The 19,126-nt window shown below is 36.8% G+C and overlaps 1 protein-coding gene across 1 annotated transcript in view; it reads right to left on the bottom strand.

The window, feature by feature from the left end:
• The window catches only part of XPO1 (exportin 1), a 36,199-nt gene that overhangs the window by 1,766 nt on the left and 15,307 nt on the right, over window positions 1-19,126 (bottom strand). The window contains exons 4-23 of the mRNA XM_010189511.1: window positions 17,524-17,585; window positions 17,403-17,447; window positions 17,133-17,314; window positions 16,634-16,682; window positions 16,430-16,549; window positions 16,204-16,332; window positions 14,515-14,673; window positions 11,626-11,823; window positions 10,811-10,949; window positions 8,800-8,981; window positions 7,840-7,996; window positions 7,565-7,728; window positions 6,644-6,778; window positions 5,601-5,784; window positions 4,074-4,180; window positions 3,467-3,661; window positions 2,337-2,505; window positions 498-632; window positions 223-382; window positions 48-144 (exon numbers count right to left, since the gene is read on the bottom strand). Coding sequence (XP_010187813.1) covers window positions 48-144; window positions 223-382; window positions 498-632; window positions 2,337-2,505; window positions 3,467-3,661; window positions 4,074-4,180; window positions 5,601-5,784; window positions 6,644-6,778; window positions 7,565-7,728; window positions 7,840-7,996; window positions 8,800-8,981; window positions 10,811-10,949; window positions 11,626-11,823; window positions 14,515-14,673; window positions 16,204-16,332; window positions 16,430-16,549; window positions 16,634-16,682; window positions 17,133-17,314; window positions 17,403-17,447; window positions 17,524-17,585 — 2,768 coding nt within the window. The remainder of the gene's footprint in view (window positions 1-47; window positions 145-222; window positions 383-497; window positions 633-2,336; window positions 2,506-3,466; window positions 3,662-4,073; window positions 4,181-5,600; window positions 5,785-6,643; window positions 6,779-7,564; window positions 7,729-7,839; window positions 7,997-8,799; window positions 8,982-10,810; window positions 10,950-11,625; window positions 11,824-14,514; window positions 14,674-16,203; window positions 16,333-16,429; window positions 16,550-16,633; window positions 16,683-17,132; window positions 17,315-17,402; window positions 17,448-17,523; window positions 17,586-19,126) is intronic.

Genomic DNA, 19,126 nt, shown 5'->3' with positions numbered 1-19,126 from the left:
TAACAATTTTGTTTTTTTGTTTCTTCAGAAAAGCATGTCAAACGTACCTTGATTTGAACCAGGAAATCCCTTAGGTGTTCCTTGAAGGCAGGAATATCCTGGTTTAAACTGAAGAGTCCTGTTACAAACAGCTTCACCTGGGCACTAACAGTAAACACATCAGTTAGTATTTCGAGACTTAAGAACCCACTTAAGAGTATTACAGAATCACAGCACACTTACTCTTGCAGGTGAGGAAACGCAGATTTGAGAAGATTAGCAACATACTCCTGAATAAACATTTGGTTGTTCACTGGATTTCCAGGATTTAATGGAGTACTTATTTTTCCCTCTTCTACTAAGTTGAACATGTACGCAAGGATTGATGCATGCATTGTTAAACCTGAACAGATCAAAATTATACATATGCCGTTATTACTCAGAACAGGATGTGTAACAGTATTTTTATATTCAAAAGGACTGCTTTCAACAACTGGCTCACATATGCGCGCTCTTACCAGCGGTGTGTGAGGTGTCCGTTACAACTGAGAAAATGTGCTGAAGGATATCACAGAAGTACGTCTGATAGAAACTCTGGGCAGCAGTCTCTTCTTGTGCAACATTCTGTAGTAGAGTATAAAGTATCTGAAGTCCTGGAAAACACGCATTAAAAAACTAAGTTACCAACAGAGCAGTATTAAAAGCTCTGTGCATCTTTTTGCCTTTTCCAAAATGATATAAAGAGCCCAAGAAATTCTGATAGGCACCAAACAGACAAGCATTACACATGCAACGGGTTTCTCAGGCATTTCCTCAAGTACCCACTAGAGGGCTATGGCCACATTTACATGGCATACCAATTTTATTTGCATTAGATGACAGAAGCATTATAACCACATCACTTTATTGGTACTAATGAAGGTGAGAGAAACTCTCTATCAAAAGTAGTCACTGCTAATTTGAGAAGGGAAAATGTGTTAATTTTTAGAATTACAGCAAAATTTAGATTACTTTACTAGGTGAAATGCAACTGAAAGGTGTAATTTATCCCCATCCCTTCCAAACACTGACACAAGACAATGGCTAAAAACTTAGTAGCTTCACAACAATTTTTTTTGTCCAATAGTCAAGATGGTGCACTAAGCACGAGATCTTAAAAAAAAAAAAAAAACAACCCAGGTTTTAGAATTTAAGACTTACCTAGCCTCTCCTAGTTTCCCTTGATAACTGTCATTCTGGAGGGCTTTTTAATTACTCAAGTCTGCTAAATGAAGTGATACACTCAGCTGCTCCATGAAATTTCATCCTAAATTTAAACAGCTTGCTGTTGTCCAAAGGAAACACAATCCACCTTCTTAATAATCTAAAGGTGTTTCCCTTTCCCTATGCCATGGGCTTACTCCCAGACCACGAGGGCTCCTCAGTTCAAAAAGGACAAGAAACTACTGGAGAGAGTGCAGCGTAGAGCCACGAAGATGATGAGAGGACTAGAGCATCTCTCTAATGAGGAAAGGCTGAGAGAGCTGGGTCTGTTTAGCCTGGAGAAGAGGAGACTGAGGGAGGATCTCATTAATGCTGACAAATAACTAAAGGGTGAGTGTCAGGAAGATGGGACCAGACTCTTCTCAGTTGTGCCCAGTGACAGGACAAGGGTCAATGGTCACAAACTGGAACACAGCAGGTTCAACCTAAACATAAGGAGAAACTTTTTCACTGTGAGGGTGACAGAGCACTGGAACAAGCTGCCCAGAGAGGTTGTGGAGTCTCCTCTGGAGACATTCAAAACCTGTCTTGACATGTTCCTGTATGAACCTCTCTGGGTGATCCTACACTGGCAGGGGGTTGGACTGGGTGATCTTCAGAGGTCCCTTTCAACTCCTACCATTCTGTGCTTCTGCACGTTCAGCCCCCAATCCAATCATTCACTTTTCTGCTGGACTTTTCAGTAGTTACTGAGCAACTGTCTTACTGAAGTATTAAGTCAAACACCACAGGCAGCACTATGGAAGCAGAGCTTTAACACCAGTTTTAGCCACAGTGAGCTGTTGCATCAGTTCAGCCATTTCAGAAAAGTGCCAACACTCACGTGGAAAAGAAAGCAAGCAGAAACTGTAACAGTGCTCTCTTACAGCTACAGGAGAGAAACAGCATCCAAGTATTTCAGCCCATTAATGCATACATAGCTGACAACTCGAAGCTAAGACAGAAGAATACTATTTTTGTGCAAATGCAGTTCAGAATCACATGACTGGAATGCTGACTTTAGCTGAAGGAAGAAGAGATGCGAGAAAACAGCATTGTACCAGAAAGTATCTGATACTGCAGACAAAATAAGCATATTAAATACTTCCATTTACCTGTATCTGCAACGTTTCTCATTGTATGTTTGAAAGCCCAAATAATAGAATCCAGAACAAGTTTGAACTGTGCAGGTGGAATGGCCAGGAACGCTGGGAAGCAATGAGAATTTACAGCCTGGAGTAGCAAGAAGAAGTTTGTTCTGTGTTCAGGATATTCTTCAAAGTCCTAAAAGGAGAGAGTGGGGGGGGGAAACGTCAAGTTTCCTAGAGTTTCATCGGTTTTCTACTTAACAGAAGATCTTACATTTAAAACCCAGGTTTAAAATAACCTTAAGTGCAAAGCAAAGGTTGTATTTCTCAGTGAACTTTTTCCCCACCAAAGCTTGATTAATAACATGTTCTAGACTTGCACAACACTGACAGGCTGAGCCACGTTTTGTCACTACACAACCTTAATCATTACTCAGTCCAGAGATAAACAGATGATCTCAACACTGCACCTATGTTGCTACTGGGGTACAATTTCTGGTTACACCCTATTGCAAAGTAGCACTAATTCAGCTGGTAGTGCTCAAGTATTATGCAAATACATATTGCACACTATAGCTTAAGAACCACATCAGCCATGGCATTTAGTGAGGAAATACTCAAAATGAATGATCAGTACTTATATTCATAAATTTTAAATATTTATGAGTCTTATCAGCTAGTCCTACACTGACATTTGACAGAAGAACACTTCTGCTTCCAGAAGCATGACATTCTAAGTCCCCAGAACAGAAAAACTAGTGATGACTTAAATCAAGAGCTAAACAGAGAAATGTAAGGAACTGAGATTAAGACATCCAACTAGACAGCCCAATTTCAAAACAAGTATTAGTTTGAGCAGAAGTTTCTTAAATTGCCATAAATGCAGCTTCATGACTACAAACAAAACAAAACCCAACAAAAAAATCCCACCCACAAACAGGGAGATGATCCACAAGACACATGTGGAAATTATATTGACAGAAAGAACGTATGAACCCCTGCTTAATTTCTGTAAGACGAAAGCTGTGTAATAACTCTATGTTCAACAATATACTGCCTCCCTTCATTGCAGGAAGAGGGTATCTTCCACTCAATTTTTTTTTTTTTTCAATTCAGTCACTAGGGAGATGTTTTATCCAAAGTTTAAATATAAATACCTTGTTGATCATATTTAATGTGCACTCGAAAACAGCATCAAATATCTGAGGTATTTCAGCAGTAATGTGTCCACCCAGCTTGTTTACAATGATAGCCATAGTACTAAGTACTTCAGGTTCTCTAGCAGCTGGAACATTTCTCTGGTAGTCAATGAGAACTGCATCCAACAAGGGAGGAACAAAGTTTTCGGCTACCTAATAGAGAGTAAGCCATGGTTATAACAACGCAGTTACTGAACAAAGTCTCTATCATACAGTTGAAAGTACGAGTTTGTCGTTTAGTTACAGGAGATACTTTTCCTAAGGATGCTGAAATACATTACCTTTTCATAAACTCCCCACCCTCTGTATCCATCCAGCAGGACTTCAAATAGGGTCCTCTTAAACCTCCTTGATTCAATTTAAGCTTACTCTCAGCTAAAATTAACTTAAGTTCTCAAGTGTAGCTCAGACTTACCTCTACATGATCATACTTTTTCCTTTTATGTTTTACAGACCTCCTGAAGTAAGTTCTTGTGACCAACTGATTCAGTCAACAAGAGAACAAAACTCAGAATTCTTCCTAATTCTGTCTTACAGGTTATTTGTATAAAATTAATCTACTTACCATCTGAGGATCATTGGACCTGCTCACCCAGCCAGAAATTAGTTTTAGAGTTTCCCTTTTTACAGTCCTCATACTTCTAATCAAGGGCTGCTTTGTTACCATTTCACCTGAAAAGTTTTAAAGCTTCAGTTAATTAGGTAAGGTGTAACAAAAAGATTAACATGAATCAGTATGACAAAACAGAAAATACTTGATTTTCATATCCAAACTACAAAGACTTATGTGTATTGCACAAGTAAAAAACCGAAACTCCCCAAATTGCCATTTAGCATTATGAAACTACTACTGACAATACCCTAACTTAAGAGTTCAAGGCCAAAGCTGCAACTTACTTTTCAAGTAAGGGAAATCACAAATACTCAATTACACGGACTGAGCGAGCTTACATTTGGTTCTCATTAAGTGATAGAGGGAAGAACAAGAAAGTTCTTCATTTCATCTAAGAGAAATAATCCTTCACTTGTCTGTGTGTATAAAGTCCGTACTTAGCCATAAAAAGCCTTATCCAACGTTCAGTTTCCTACCCGCAAATGTGTGTAGTGTCAAACCTGATCTAATCAACTGCACAGCCATACAACCATTATAGTACGTGCATGGGAAAACGTGAAGAGTGCAGCCAGAAAAAGAAAGGTAGGATCACTCATGCTGGCATCAGAGCCATCGCTAGCAAGATAGAGCCAGTTGTGAAAACATACTCTGAGGCAACTGCAGTAAGTGATAAGTAGCATGTCAGTACCACAACCCTAGCAGCTGCTTCCTAAACTTCACTGCTTCTGACTAAGACAAACTGTGGCCATTAGAGCTGCAAAAACAAAAGGTAATGATTTCTCAGCCAGTTTTATTCTGAATTCTGAGAAGCTACTCCAAAAGGCCAACTAGCTGCTCAGTTACCAAGTTTTATTCAGCATTCACATTTTCAAATATCATTGTATGCACCAGCAGGAAAACTGATCATAACACAGAATTCAGTCAAGTACTGATTTAATCTTTAACTACTACAGAAGCACATTCTACTGAGATACCATACGACCTAATTTATTAAGTAGAAATAGGTTAGGTCAAGCCTGCAAACGTCATGCATCTTCACTACAGTTACATTTCCATCATAAAGCTATGTAGTAGCACAGTATCATGCCAAAACCCTGCCGATATATTTTGAAAAAAATTAATGAGATTCTGTTTAAAGACAGTTTTTCAAAATTAAGAGTAAGCTAAAATAACATACGCTACAACTTTGTTTCATCAAGGTACCTATTAATTTTAAGTAAGCATCTATAGCATTTCGCATCTTTCCTAAACTTTCTCGTTTATAGGTGGTTTTTCCTCCCTCTAAAGTCAGGAGTTCTTCATTTGAGTAAGACATCTGGTTAACAACATCATCATAATCTAAGCAAGCACTTTCAGCTGTTCTCCACTTTCCCGAACAATAAAACGAACACAGTAGAATTAGTCTAACTGGAACATACTCTTAAACCCAATGACATACACTGCTACACCCCCATTTTCAGGAAGAACACAATTTCTTACCATTAGCTTGAATAGCTGCAGAAATATTTTCACTTAGGCACTTGTACACATTCAGCATATCTAAATAAATTCTTCCAAGCTGAATAACAAAGGGGTGGCCAACTGCTTTACATGCTCTTACATTGGTTTTCAGAATGCTACCAAGCTGCTTAACTGTTTCAGGATCCTTTAGAATATCAACATTCTGTTAAAAAGAAGAGAGTCCATTTTGTTTAGTGAATAAAACTGCCCTTGAACTTTCAATATAAAAGTGTAACGTTAAACAATTTATCTTACACAGCATTAAAGAACATATCACTGATATCCACAGGCTTTATATGCACTGCTGTTTACCTTCATGGCACTTGCTACTACCTCAAACAGAAAGTCAGGATAACACTTCAACTGGTTTAATTCTACTCTTCTGCAGAAGAATTTTTGCTAGAGTGGTACAAGCATTACTCTAGCTGAAGAAAGGAAAAAAAAATGAGGAATTAAGAAGGTGAGATCAGAGAGAAGCAGTCCAAAGGAAAGGCAGCATGTTCTTGTTGCAAGAGGGAAGTCAGAGTGAGAAAAGTAACTCAAGCTTGCTGAAGTTTTAAGACCTTGTTCTTTAATGCGTGTGAAGTGTTTTGCAAAGACAAAAAAATGGAAGATAAACGTAAGAAGTAAGGATGTTCTTTAAGAGAACTGATGGAAGCTAAAGGAGAAAGAGTGAACATTATTTTTAGCATTTTAGCTTTTCTGTTATTCAGAAAGAAAACTCACTTCTAAGCCAGGTGAAAAGGAGCCTTGGAAAAAACTATTGAAACATATTCTGTACAGTAACAAAAATTGTCTTTTAAGTCACATTAAAACCAGCACTTATTAATTTAAGTCTCCTCTCTCAAAACAACGCACTTATTGTCTTGTAAATCACTGCTTTAAGCCAACATGTAATAAAGTTCATCACAGCTATATGCACTTAATGTCATGGCATGTAAAAAATAACTCCAGGTTAAGAGAAGCATTTAGCAGGTTTTATTCACCTGAACACAGAATATATGTAAAATTTATGAGCTTACTTTTGTTGCCTGTTGAATTATGCTATCCCATACTTGATTAGGAAGCAACATATATTTTTCTATCAGATGCTCCTGCACGGTCTGGTCTGTCTGTGCCCCAATCATGTATCCTACTGCTTCATAGAATGTATGCACCTGATGGGAACACCACGAAGTCAAACAGGAAGGTGAAAAAGGAGTAAGGAAAATTTTTTACACTGTTCTGAACTAACAGAGTGAAGGCTGAAAATGGGTTTCACTGTCTAAATAGCTTTTTCCACAGTGGACTTTACAAGATCCTTCTTACTTTCATCATACATAAAACAAACCTCGTTCCCCTTCCCCTACAAATGCCACTCTATACATCGCAGAGTCTTCATTTTGCCACCACATCCTGAAGTGCAGCAGCTCAGACACGTGCCTGGTAATACTTAAAAGTTAAGCAGCATGTTTAAACTGTGGACCGGATTATATCACTCCTTTAAGTACTATTTTCCAGATGCCACATCCACTCTCCCTAAGTTTCAGTACATTACTGCAACACCTCAGTGTATGCCGCACGTGAGCTCTACTATCTCACTTCATGAGCTGTGCCCTTCCTAGATGTAGGTGCTTTTGCATTGTTCCCCGCCCCCCCTTCAAAATTACAAGAGCTATAGGTATACCATCATAGTAGCATATTACTCTATCCAGAAGCAGAACCACAAAATTAGACTCAGTATCTTTCTTGGCAAAACATTCCGAAAATAAAAACTCCAACTAAATGCACTTTAACTCTCTCTCCAAGCTTACTAACAGAGATCTCAGTAATGCAGCCTGATCAAGCTGAAAAAAAACTGTAAGGAACATAATTCAAGCTTTGAAAACCACTATGACATTTCAATAATGAAGTAACTTTTGAGTAGTCTTTAGGAATTATCCACAGCCCTAAATTAAACATACCTGTTGTGGCTGAAGGTCACAGATGATTGTATTAATATTGTTCAAGATTTCATCGATAAATGGCATGACCTCTCCCACTTGAACCTGAACAAAATGTCGGCGGCATTTTTGTGCTATTTTTATGAAGGTATCACAAGCCATATCCTGGACGCCATCATGGGTTTCTAAATTAAATCAAGTCAGTTACTGCTTTGTGTTTTCCCCAATACATGTGTGTGTATAGGCATCAGTATTTTTTTAATGATTAAAACATCAAGTAAAAATGAGATAATTACCATGCATAAATTCAAACAGCTTGTTGACCACAGTCTTCAAAAATTTCCAGTGAGCTCTCAAAAACCGTGGGTATTGACCTACTATATACATTATATTTGATGCAATAATGGCTTTATTATCTTTTCCTCGCTTTTGTTCACAGAGTCCCAGGAGATCCTACAACATAACATATTTTTAGTTTCCTCTCCAAGTTTGTCCAGTTCAATTAAAAGCGCTAGAAGCAAAAAATCCTATAAGGCGCTATATTAAACAAAGTGATTACCATCATCAAGTTAAAGGTAACAAAAAAAAGATGGATTAAGATTGGGTTATGTAATTATTTACATTTCAACAAAACCAGAAACATCGTATTTTCAACTGTGGAATCTCCATTTTAAATACAACTAAAGACTTCTGTAGGGGGGACTCACAGCATTCAATACTGACCAAGCAGTTGGTATCAATACAGATTCCACATCAAATAGAAGAAATTACATTTTCTGCATTAATTTATGACTTGATAAAGTAAGGCCTCTCGCTCTTGTAAAACTGTCTTGTTCCTGTATTCATCCATGCACATATTTACTAAAAATTAACTCTGATCAATGAATATTTGGAAAATGGCAAAATAGCAAGGTGCTAGCTAGTTAAAAATTAGGGTTATTTTGCCACTCTCCTTTTTTTCATTAACAATCCCTTTCCATCTCTTCTGTATCCCTAAAGACAAACACTTAATAAACTTCATTTTATCCCCGAGATTTTCATTATGAAAAGGCTATTTGGATTACTGTATTGTTCACAGCTAATGAATTTATCAGCCTTAAATTCACGATATAACATTTTCCATTAATTTATTCTTATGAACTTGCTTCCCATACAAGGTAGTTTACTAAGAACATACAACAGTATTTCTGTAAACTCAGGTTTCTTGAGCATAAACTATCCCGTGTGACAAAGCTGTTAATTTTGCACCGTGATACCTTTATTACTGTAACAAGGAATCTTTTTTCATCTTCTTCATGCATTGCACCACTGATTGAGCCTATAGCCCAACACAGGGTATTCAAATTTTTCCATGACCATTCTGTTCCATTCACTTGATTGTGAAGTTTTTCAGTCATAATTCGTTCCGTGTCCGCATAATCCAGATGTGTAAGATAAACTGAAAGACATCAGCATTGAACAGGCACATTTTAAAGCAGCCACCTGGATCACAACTCCACAGGCAAAATTAATTCTTTTTCTTTTAAGTAAAAGTCAACCAAATCGTTAGGTAAGTGCAATGCTTCTTTCCTGAACTCATGACTAAGTTTTTAGCTCATTGTGACAAAGATTTCTTAAAACTGTATTTTAAAGTTGGACAATAAATTTTATTGAGGTTTGCTCTAAGGGATCTCAGGAAAACACTGCATGCAAGCAAGGTGAAAAGTCTAAATCAATGAATGTCTCACATACCAGTGAAATCAGTAAAGTGGCTAAGTTAAGTTAATAAAAAATATACATACCAATGGTCTATAGGGAATATGGGAGTGGTTGCCTATGGGGGACATTATATAGTGTGTAAGAATTTTCTTCTGCTCTTTATGTCATGATCATTAAGTCTGCAGACTGCAAAAACCCAACGTTAAAGTCTAGATGGGAAGATTCAAGTATCACAACTCAGACACTTGCATCAGCCCCTAATAGGATTAGAGCCTCTAATATAAAATCCAAAAATCCCAGCAAGTCAAAACCAATTTAAGGCCAGATTCAAAAATAGATTTTTACTGTGCCACAGAAAACAGCTTCCACCACAAGAGTGGAAAAAAGGCCTGCTCGCTTTTTTTTTGTTTTGTTTTTTTTTTTTTTTTTTTTTTTTTTTTTTTTTTTTTTTTGGTAAGTGCATCTTGAAAATAATACACTGTAAGCAATAGTTAACACCAGAAATCATACGCTAACTAAATATGCATTGCCACAGATATACTACTATATCTGGAAATATGACTAAGGCTCAGGACATAATTTTAAAGCAATAAATTAAAACAAGACTTTTTTTCATGTTCTATAAGAAAATATATTAGAACAATTAATCTAATGCTGGCTTTACTGACATTAGAAGTACAGAAGTGAGAATTAAAAAAAACAAAACACTTTGCATCACAGTTTTTTCTCCCAACTCTTAGTTCATAAACCTGTTATGAAACACTGTTTCCTTAAAGCATTTGCATTTCATAAATATATTCAGTATCAAAACATTTGATGTCCCAAAGCTTAGATATGCGACAATTCCAATACCCCCCACCCCCAAGTTGCAGTCTGACTTCTGAAGATAATAATATACTAGTATACACACACTAAAAATAAAAAGTGCTTGCTACATTAAATGCTATAAAAATACTAATTCTGTTGTTCAGTGTGCCTTTTTTCCCCTACATGATATGTAATTAATTACAGCTTTTGTACTTTCAAGCAAGATCATTTTTAGACCTCAGCACTAACTCTGGAAAATATTTTTGAAGTTAAAGTTCAAGCCAGAACTTTGTGTTTTAAGAATACTTTTAAATATAAATATAATATAAAAACCTTTTAAAGTATTCAGAAGACCTATCGAAGGAAGAAATAATTTTTTGCTGAGGAATGCTTGATCTACACAGGACTACAAGTGATATAATAACCAGAAAGTCTACTTCAGAAAAATCCTTCCAATTTAACAGCGTTCTGACAAAACTAAGGTTTCACTGGATCCGAAACATTTTGGTGTTGTTCAATGAGAAAAGGCAAGTGACAAAAATTAATTAGTATATTACTACTTAACCAAGTTATACACCACTACATGCTTAACACGGAAAACTTCAGACCAACACCACCTCCTCCCTTTCAAGTTTGTGTACTACTCCACTGTTAATTATTTTACCCACACAATTCAGATGGTAAGTTAGCATTCTGTAACATACACGCTGCTGATGCAGCTACACAGACCTACAGCATAAAAATACCAGCTAGTACACTTACCCAATGTTTCTCTCATATTTTTATACAGGTTTATGGAATCTGTATCCTTCATGAATTCTCGTACTACTTCCCCTTGATCATTTTCTACTACTAGGACTTCTTCAGGTTTAGCCATTCGGCTAACCATCAGCAACCGAACCTGTATGTTGCAAATCAAAGTTAAAACTGAATCAAACAGTAACAGGAAAATACATACACAGCTCCACAGGTGTTTCCAGACTACTCTGCTCAGACAGTGTAATCCACATAAAGGGTATATCCAGCACTTTACCAGTTTGGCTCACATTAAGGTTCTATAGAGACACGGTAACTAAAAAGCCATTAAGAATAGAACCTGCTGATTTCTCTTTCTTCATGAACAGGCTGAGTAGCTAAAAAAAAAGAAACAACAAAAACAAACCCCAAACCAAACACAACCAAACACCAACCTAGAAAATATACTTTCTTGAGCTTTAAAATGCATATGCAGTATTAGGAGTGTTTTTCAAAGACCACTTTTTTCATACACACGTCCCCCCACCACCACCATGACTGTACTCTAGCTTTTATCAGTTCAAAGAAAAAATACAGACTTACTTTTTTAAAGATCAGTAAAATTTGTAGTAAGTATCTTTAAAAAATGAAACACTGTATTAATACTCCTGTCATCTACTGGTATAATCTCAAAGTACACATAAAATAACTAGAGTTTAATCAATTACCAACTACTCAAACCAAGGGAAGTCTTCCTATGTCACTGCTTACATGAAGCAAAATCTTTAAATTCAGGGACAGTATCTAAATATTAACAGTATCTTTACTTAAGCGTGGATTACCTTGGACAATACAGGCAAATAGAGCTGCCTCCTTGGAGGAACATCAAAGTGTTGACTCCCCGAAAGCAATGGAGAAGCAGATGTTGAAAATGGACTTTCTCTGTAGAGCTCAGCAGCTAAATGATTCCAATATTCAAGACAAATCTTGAAAATTTCAGTTTCTTCAACTTCTGATACCAATAACATATAATGAAGAGCCTAGAAAAGTGTGGTTTAAACACCTGATTACTAATTATTTCTGCAGTTAAAACAACATTTCTTCAAGTTCAGTTATCCAAACACTGATAAAATGCCAAATTAACAAAAGTTAGGAACAACAGGTATTAACATTTTAATAACATTACTTAAAATTTCAAGTTCTGACCAGCAGAGCAGCTCAAAAACAAAGTGCCTTGTCCATTACTGTTATTTTCCAAATAACAATATCAATTCTTAAATCTAAAGTAGCCTAAAGGCATCTGAAAAAATGCCATAACCAAATCAGCCTGTTTGTAAATTATCAAACTCTGTCCTCTGAAGCTTCTGCAAGGCATTTTGTTTTAGAGCCTCAAAAAACCTTCAAGAACTCACTTCAATGACTGCTATTCTCAAGACTATTACTGCTACTTTGTTCTAGATCCTTATAGTCTGAAGAACTGAAGGCAACCATCAAAGCCATGCTGCTGGCTTTCTTTCCACAGAAGCCATCTACCAGAATGTCTTTAACTTCTTCACTGACAGAACAGCCACAGCAAACTGAGAAGGAAAGGCCACTGACTGAATTCTGGCACTCAGATGCCAAACCATAGAAATCAGGACTACATAGCCAAACATTTTTTTGGCTTGCTTATTTTTCAGTCCCTGGTGAAAGATACCAAAGCAAAAGCCCCACCAGTGAACAAACAGAATGAAATAATGAAATCTGAAAACCTTTTCATAGCTTAGACACTACAGCAATACTCAGAACATTTTTGATGGTAGAGACCTGATTCACCAACTAGATCTAAAATGCCAAAAGAGGGATGCAAACAACCATACATTAGTCTTATAGACTTTTTTCTTGGTAATTTCACTAGCAGTAACTTACGTAGCTTCCTTCACTAGTCTACACAGCTCCAGTGAAAACACAGAACAACTGCAGATCTGCTACACCCCAAGTGCCAGAATAAAGAGGCCAGTACAACAGTGAACTTTTTAAAGTAGCTGTGTAACTACATTCTATTACACTGGAACTTACAAAAGTGAAATTTGCAACCATTTTAGGCCAGCCTAAGAACTTCCTTAAACATTTCATCATCCTATACAAGACTGAAAGTCTTTCAGAATTGAGCTTTGTAGATGTCAGTTTTAAAGAAAAATTTAACATAATTAGGCCAGACAAGAGAGGAGGCCACTGCCTAAAACACTGCACTCCGACTTACACAGTTGCACAGGACACGCAAAAGCTTCAGCCTTTTACACAAGTCTTCATAATAAAGACTCAACATAGACAGAAACTTGAGCTGCGCTCCTCTCATTCGCAACTGTTTTGGAAGCTACTTGCAAATTCAGGATTTGAGAACTGCTGGTAGTTGTTGTTTCTGACATAAAAAAGCAATACTCAGTCCATCTTTTAAATTATCTACAATCTGGTATTTGCAATCAACTTATTCTCAATACATTTTTTTGTACCTCCAGAAAAAAATGTTGTGAGAACACTAACTAGTATTCTAACAGACTAGAATTCACATGGACATGTTAGATCCACCTGCAAGACACACTTCCCCCTTCCAATGGAACCTGGTCTCCAGGTTTAAGCTGGTTACTGTTTTTCTACCTGTCTCAGGGCAGTTCCTCACCCTATCGCTTCCATACCTGTACAGGGCTTGATTCTGGGCACTGGAAGTGGTGCTTCAAGGGGTATGGAGCCAGTTTCATCCCCTTGGAGCTCAGCAGTGGGAGGGAGCTAGCAAAAAAGTCACCACAGAACAGCTCACCCTCAGCAAAATTTGTATTCACAATTAAAAAAAGCACAACTGAAAAATCCTAATTTTGTCATCTAGCCCCACTACAGTATGAGGCAGTACCTTCAGTGTTCAGTAGTCACCTAGAATTTAAGCTTTTCCAACCATTCATTCTCAGCTGAATTTCCAATAATTTCCACAGATCCCTGTGGTTTTGACAGTGAAGTTGCACTTTACTGTCGAAACTGAAAAGAACGCAACAGCCTCCAAGAAAAGAAGGGAACAAGTAGAGAGGAAGGACAACTGTAAATCTTATTCTCAACAACTGCTGTAAGATAGCTGGTAATTGAGGCCCATAGGTCCTTCTCCTCCTCCCAGACTACTTGTATTTATATGACAATAAAGCATGCATAGTCATTTGGTAGAGCTCTGCCATTACTGGTGAACATAGTCTTTATTATATATTTAAAGCCTTTCAGTTCAACTATGGGAAGTGGCAAATTACACAAGAAGCTACATCAGGATGGAAGCTTTGAAATACTGCATGTGCTGTACCCTCGAAACCAGCTTTGGATGGTGAATAGAAACATAACTGAGCTGCTTCACACAGACTGCTGAAAGTCATAGCAACACGTCCTCTACATGAGGGTTAAACAGAAAATACAGTATGTAAAGACCCATGGAAAAAGAATATCTATTTAACACTTTCAAGAAGAAATAAATAAGAGAAAGAGACCTACAGTCTTCATACATACTGAAAATAAAGTGCCATTGAGTCATACTAGGAAACAGAAGTTTTGAAAGGGTTTTTGTATTCAGGTTTTTCTAATTATGTGAAGGAAATAAGATTTTTGTTTTCATCTTACTTGCTTTGAAGTACAATGATCCAGAGATTATTAGTATCATATCCTTTGAGTATGAGAACACACTTGCTACATTCTGAAACTTCATAAACTGAGCAGCTTACCTCCATTAATGTTTCCCTCAGGTTTAATCTTTTTTCTATAAGTTGGCCATGTTCCTTGAGGAACGTGCAAAGAAACAAACTGAGATTCTGAATGAAGTTCTGTTCATCATCTTTTCCATTTGAATATGCAAGTCGGATATTGGTATTTAAGGGAAGCATCTGATCAAAAGAATACAGACATAATCAAGAATTTCCAGTTTTATACAGAAGTGGAACTACAGTATACTAACAAATATTTTGCTATTTTGGCAAAAAGAAAAAAAGACCTTTTGCTTTTCCTGGCATCCCATTTTTGTAAGAAAGCTCTGTAAATAAATCTTACAGCTCCTTCATTTCATGCTTGATCCCAAGATGGGCAGTAAGATGAAAATGCAAAGACATTAAAGTTCTGATGACCTAAACCTTTTTCCAGCCCTTGTGACAGCAGCTGTAAACAAGGTAAGTATCTACTCTATCACAATTGTTTCCAACTGCCATTAGACAAGTATGTTCCAAAAATGTGTTACCTGTCCCTAGTAACATTAAGTTTCAAAACATTATCTCATCATAATGTAGAAACATGAAATACCTCCTCCATAATATCTATAAATTAGCAAAGACGACGGCAAAGGATACTGAAACATGTTTTTCAGTAATCTTGTAGAGATCTGTGGTACCTCAAGAGATGTGTTGACTTTTAAATTCTACCATAAAAATAAAATAAAACTAAAAAAAAAAATAAAATAAAAGATAAAATAAAAAATAAATAAAAAATAAAATAAAATATTTTCAAATAGTTCTTTAAGGTCAACACTTAAGCTTTATAGAAAGCAAGGTTTAACACTTTTGCTGCTGCCAGCTTGTGTCCTTTTGATTGTTCTCCAGCCTCATTTTACAAAATTATGAGAGTCAAATATTTGCAACAGATGCAAGCGTTAGTCTCAAGTTCACATGCAAGTCACACTAAAACCCCATAGGTTGCAAGACATGCCAAATACCCAAACTTGCCATTCCACTGACACTTTGAGGAAAAACTTAAGCCAGATATGTTGGCATTTAGAATCAAGAGCATCATCTGTAAAAACTGGGGACTTAATGTTCAGCTGCCTAACACACACCTAACTTCAGTCTGTGCAAAAATCTGCCTCTGAATTGACCTAAATAAAAATCTTATAGCTCCACTTGAAGCTGGGGAAAAAGGGGATATTAGAAGTATACCTGTTCTAAAGAACCTCTAAGATGGAGCAACACTGCAAACGGAGTGGAAAAAAATAGCAAAGAAACCTTGCAACTGTTCACATGTTCAACTCATGTACTGTTCACAAATTACACAAACGTAAAAGCATGGCTTTAAATGGCAAGTGTTTTTGTCAGTTCCAAAAATTAAATAGCAACTTGCAGAAGTTAGGTTGATTTAGGTCTTACAAGTCATGCAGTACACATTTTGTCCTATCTCTCTCAAATTTCCCCATCAGAGAGCCTGAGTGCTCAGAGCACCTCTAATCAAATCAACACAGCAGAAATACAGCTGTGATCTAGAGTCAGAAAACACACTTAGCAACTTCAGATCAAGCCATAAATACCACTGATGAACAATATTTGTCCTATCCAGAGCTCTATAATGAAGATAAACTTGTAAACTGAAATAGGTACTACAGAAAATTATTTTGTGAAATGTAACAGTCAAAGGCAGTTTATAAAAAACATTACCTGTTTTAACTGCATCATGGTCAATGTAAAAAGCGTTACAAACTGTTCTTCATACTGGCTTACACTGACACCTGCAATCTCTGTGAGGCACTTCAAAGAAACGTTTCGAAACATGGGAACATTTAAGAACTATTGAGAGAAGAAAAGAAGTATTACAAGAGCGTTGCATGCTAAGCTTTTTGGCAATTCATTTAAATTTAAGAGCCATCAATTTTTGCATGAGTACCTTGTATATTAGTGTACTGATTAACTTGGTCTCAAATATATATCCCAGAGGAATCCAATTCAGAAATCGTAGCAAAGTTTCCAAAGTTGCATGAACTAAGGGAGCATTTTGGGAGTTTTCCTGTAAACAACCATTAGTGTTTATGAAATTGTTAGGCATGATGGGGGGAATTTTTAAAAATGTTAATAGAGATATAAGACTTACCATCACAAACTGACACAGTTGAAATATCTGAGAGAATTCATTGCACATGCTGTAAAAAAAAAAAGTTAACCATTTCCACATTCCATAAACAATCCTATCCACTTTTATCACAGAACAGGCCTTGAAGACCTATGTCCATGGAAGCATTCACAAGCCACCATTTTCATGGTAATAATGCGTATCTTGAAGCAGCTCGAAGCCTGTGCCTGCAAACTCAGGCTTAGAAATACAAGCAATGCTGAATGCTCTATTAAAAGGGTAGGAACCATCAGTCAAGAGGTGCTACTCACAATGAGGTAGAAATCTGTGACTACAAAGTAATATCACCTACAAGTGGTATCATCTAACACTACAGCTTTAAAGAAAAATCAGCAACTGGGTCTCAGAAAACAAATTAGACAGCTGTAGGTGTTCACTCAAAAGCTCAAAGTGAGAGAAACTATTCAGCAGCAAGGACAAAGTCTAACCTATTTATTAAGATCTACATATATATACTTGCCTGTCTTTCAAATGCTTAGCTTTTACTTGAGTAATCTGGCCACTGGAAAAATCAAACACTTCTTCACTCAATAGTTTAAGGATCACCATGTTGTTCTGACAAAGGCTTTCACTAGTCCTGCTTGCTCCCACAATATCGCTTATAAAAGTTGGCCAGTGCTTTGGCCATTCCTGTTTCAGTATCTGAAAAGTGAAGCACCCATATGTTAGACACATATGCAAAGCCAAAGGCTTTATAGCAAGACTTAAAACTTTATGAACTGTAGCTTACCTGAACAAGAATCATATTCAGTTTCCCAATATAAACTTTCTCTTTCTGGAGAAGAGGAAAGAGAAGTCAGGTTATGCACAACAATCCCCTCCTCTTTCGCCCCTGAAAAGAATTCACTTACTTCTACACATGTAGGATCAGATGAGGTCTTGATAATTAGGCCGACAACGTACTTTTTAATACCTGCAAGAGAGTCAGAAATTTATTTTCAACTGTGCCAGATATCATGAATATAGTACTAAATACTTTTGAATTCAGATTCTTCATGTTTTTAAAAAGAAACACGTCAAGGAACTTATATGCGTGTATCAGTGTGCATCCCTTGACTTCCATGCTATATAGAAAATAGTAGTATCAATTCTGCAAGAGAATTGATATAAAGGTAGATTTTAGATGTTCAAAATGGCATTGCGCTTAAGCTATTTCAATTAAACAAAAGGCAAACAGACTAAAGATGAGAGAGTGCACTTGTAGTAATTTGCACCAGATCAACCTATCAGCTTCTTAAATGCAGCAATAAATTTTGAGAAACACTGCACTGGAAGCACTGCAGAGCGCTGTGTTAGGCTGAAGTTGGAAAGATGGCATCCAGCACTGTCCAGATGCTGACAAACATTGTGACAGCTACTTAGAAACAACTGCTATAGAGCTCCCTCAGTGAAATGTATTTCTAACCATTTTCAGGTCACACCCAACGACTCCGAAGTTGGCAGATATATTCTTACTGCCTCAGCCCAATGATTACAATGGCAAGACAAAATACAAACAAGAGAGTACTTCATCTTCTTTGACTAATGCTTCATTAATAAAAACTGATCCCCAGGAATAAATAGAGCTTTCCAAGCGCAACTCTGGTTTTAATGCCAACTTAGCTAGAATTGCATGGAAAACTTTCATACATCACCTTCACTGTATGTAGAAGTTCAGAGATGCTCCAGTTTACTTAGGTGATCCATTTTAACGCAGGAATTCCTGTGCACAGCATTTCAAAGTGAAACACCATGCCAGAGCTTACCAAGTTTTACCTGCACAATCTTACAAGAACAAAACTTAAAACTTCACTCACCAGTACAGCACAGAGCACTTGGATTTGGACTAGTGTGATTTTACAGCACACGAGGATGCCATGGATTACAAAACCCGTAACAAATTTCAGTCTATTGCTTTTGCTTTTTTTGCTTCAATTAATGATTTCTCAAGTAAGGGCACACACCATATTTAGATCAGCTCTTTTGTTGTGTTTCTTCTACAAATGTTTTTAAATTACTTTAGTTTTCAGCCCCACCACAAAAAAACAAAACACTGTAGCAAGTTATATTGCCTAAGTGTCCATTTTGCTACCTAATCCTCAACGCTTCCTTGCCATTAACCTATCAATTACTGAAGATGTCGAAACAATTACTTTCCAAGTTACTTTTCATCACAATATACTTACCTAAAACCATTCCATGCAAAAGAATCTTACGTAAATAAAAAAGGCACGTATGGTGCCTTTGACACAGTGATCGACCTGAGCACATCAGGGATTAAACACTTCAAAACAGGCAAGCTGTTTCTTTTTTGTCATAGGGAAGTATTAGAATAGGCATATGCTTTGCTACTCAACTTCACAAACCCAAAATCCAGTTTCAATCATTTATTCAACAAGACAATGAACTGACTCACGCAGCCGGAACATACACAATTGAAGAGCATAGAAAAAGTTGTCACTTCACTGAGAATGT

This window comes from Mesitornis unicolor, unplaced genomic scaffold (genome assembly GCF_000695765.1).
Source record: "Mesitornis unicolor isolate BGI_N332 unplaced genomic scaffold, ASM69576v1 scaffold5878, whole genome shotgun sequence".
Lineage (NCBI taxonomy): Eukaryota > Metazoa > Chordata > Aves > Mesitornithiformes > Mesitornithidae > Mesitornis > Mesitornis unicolor.
This window is presented reverse-complemented; position numbering and strand designations above follow the sequence as displayed.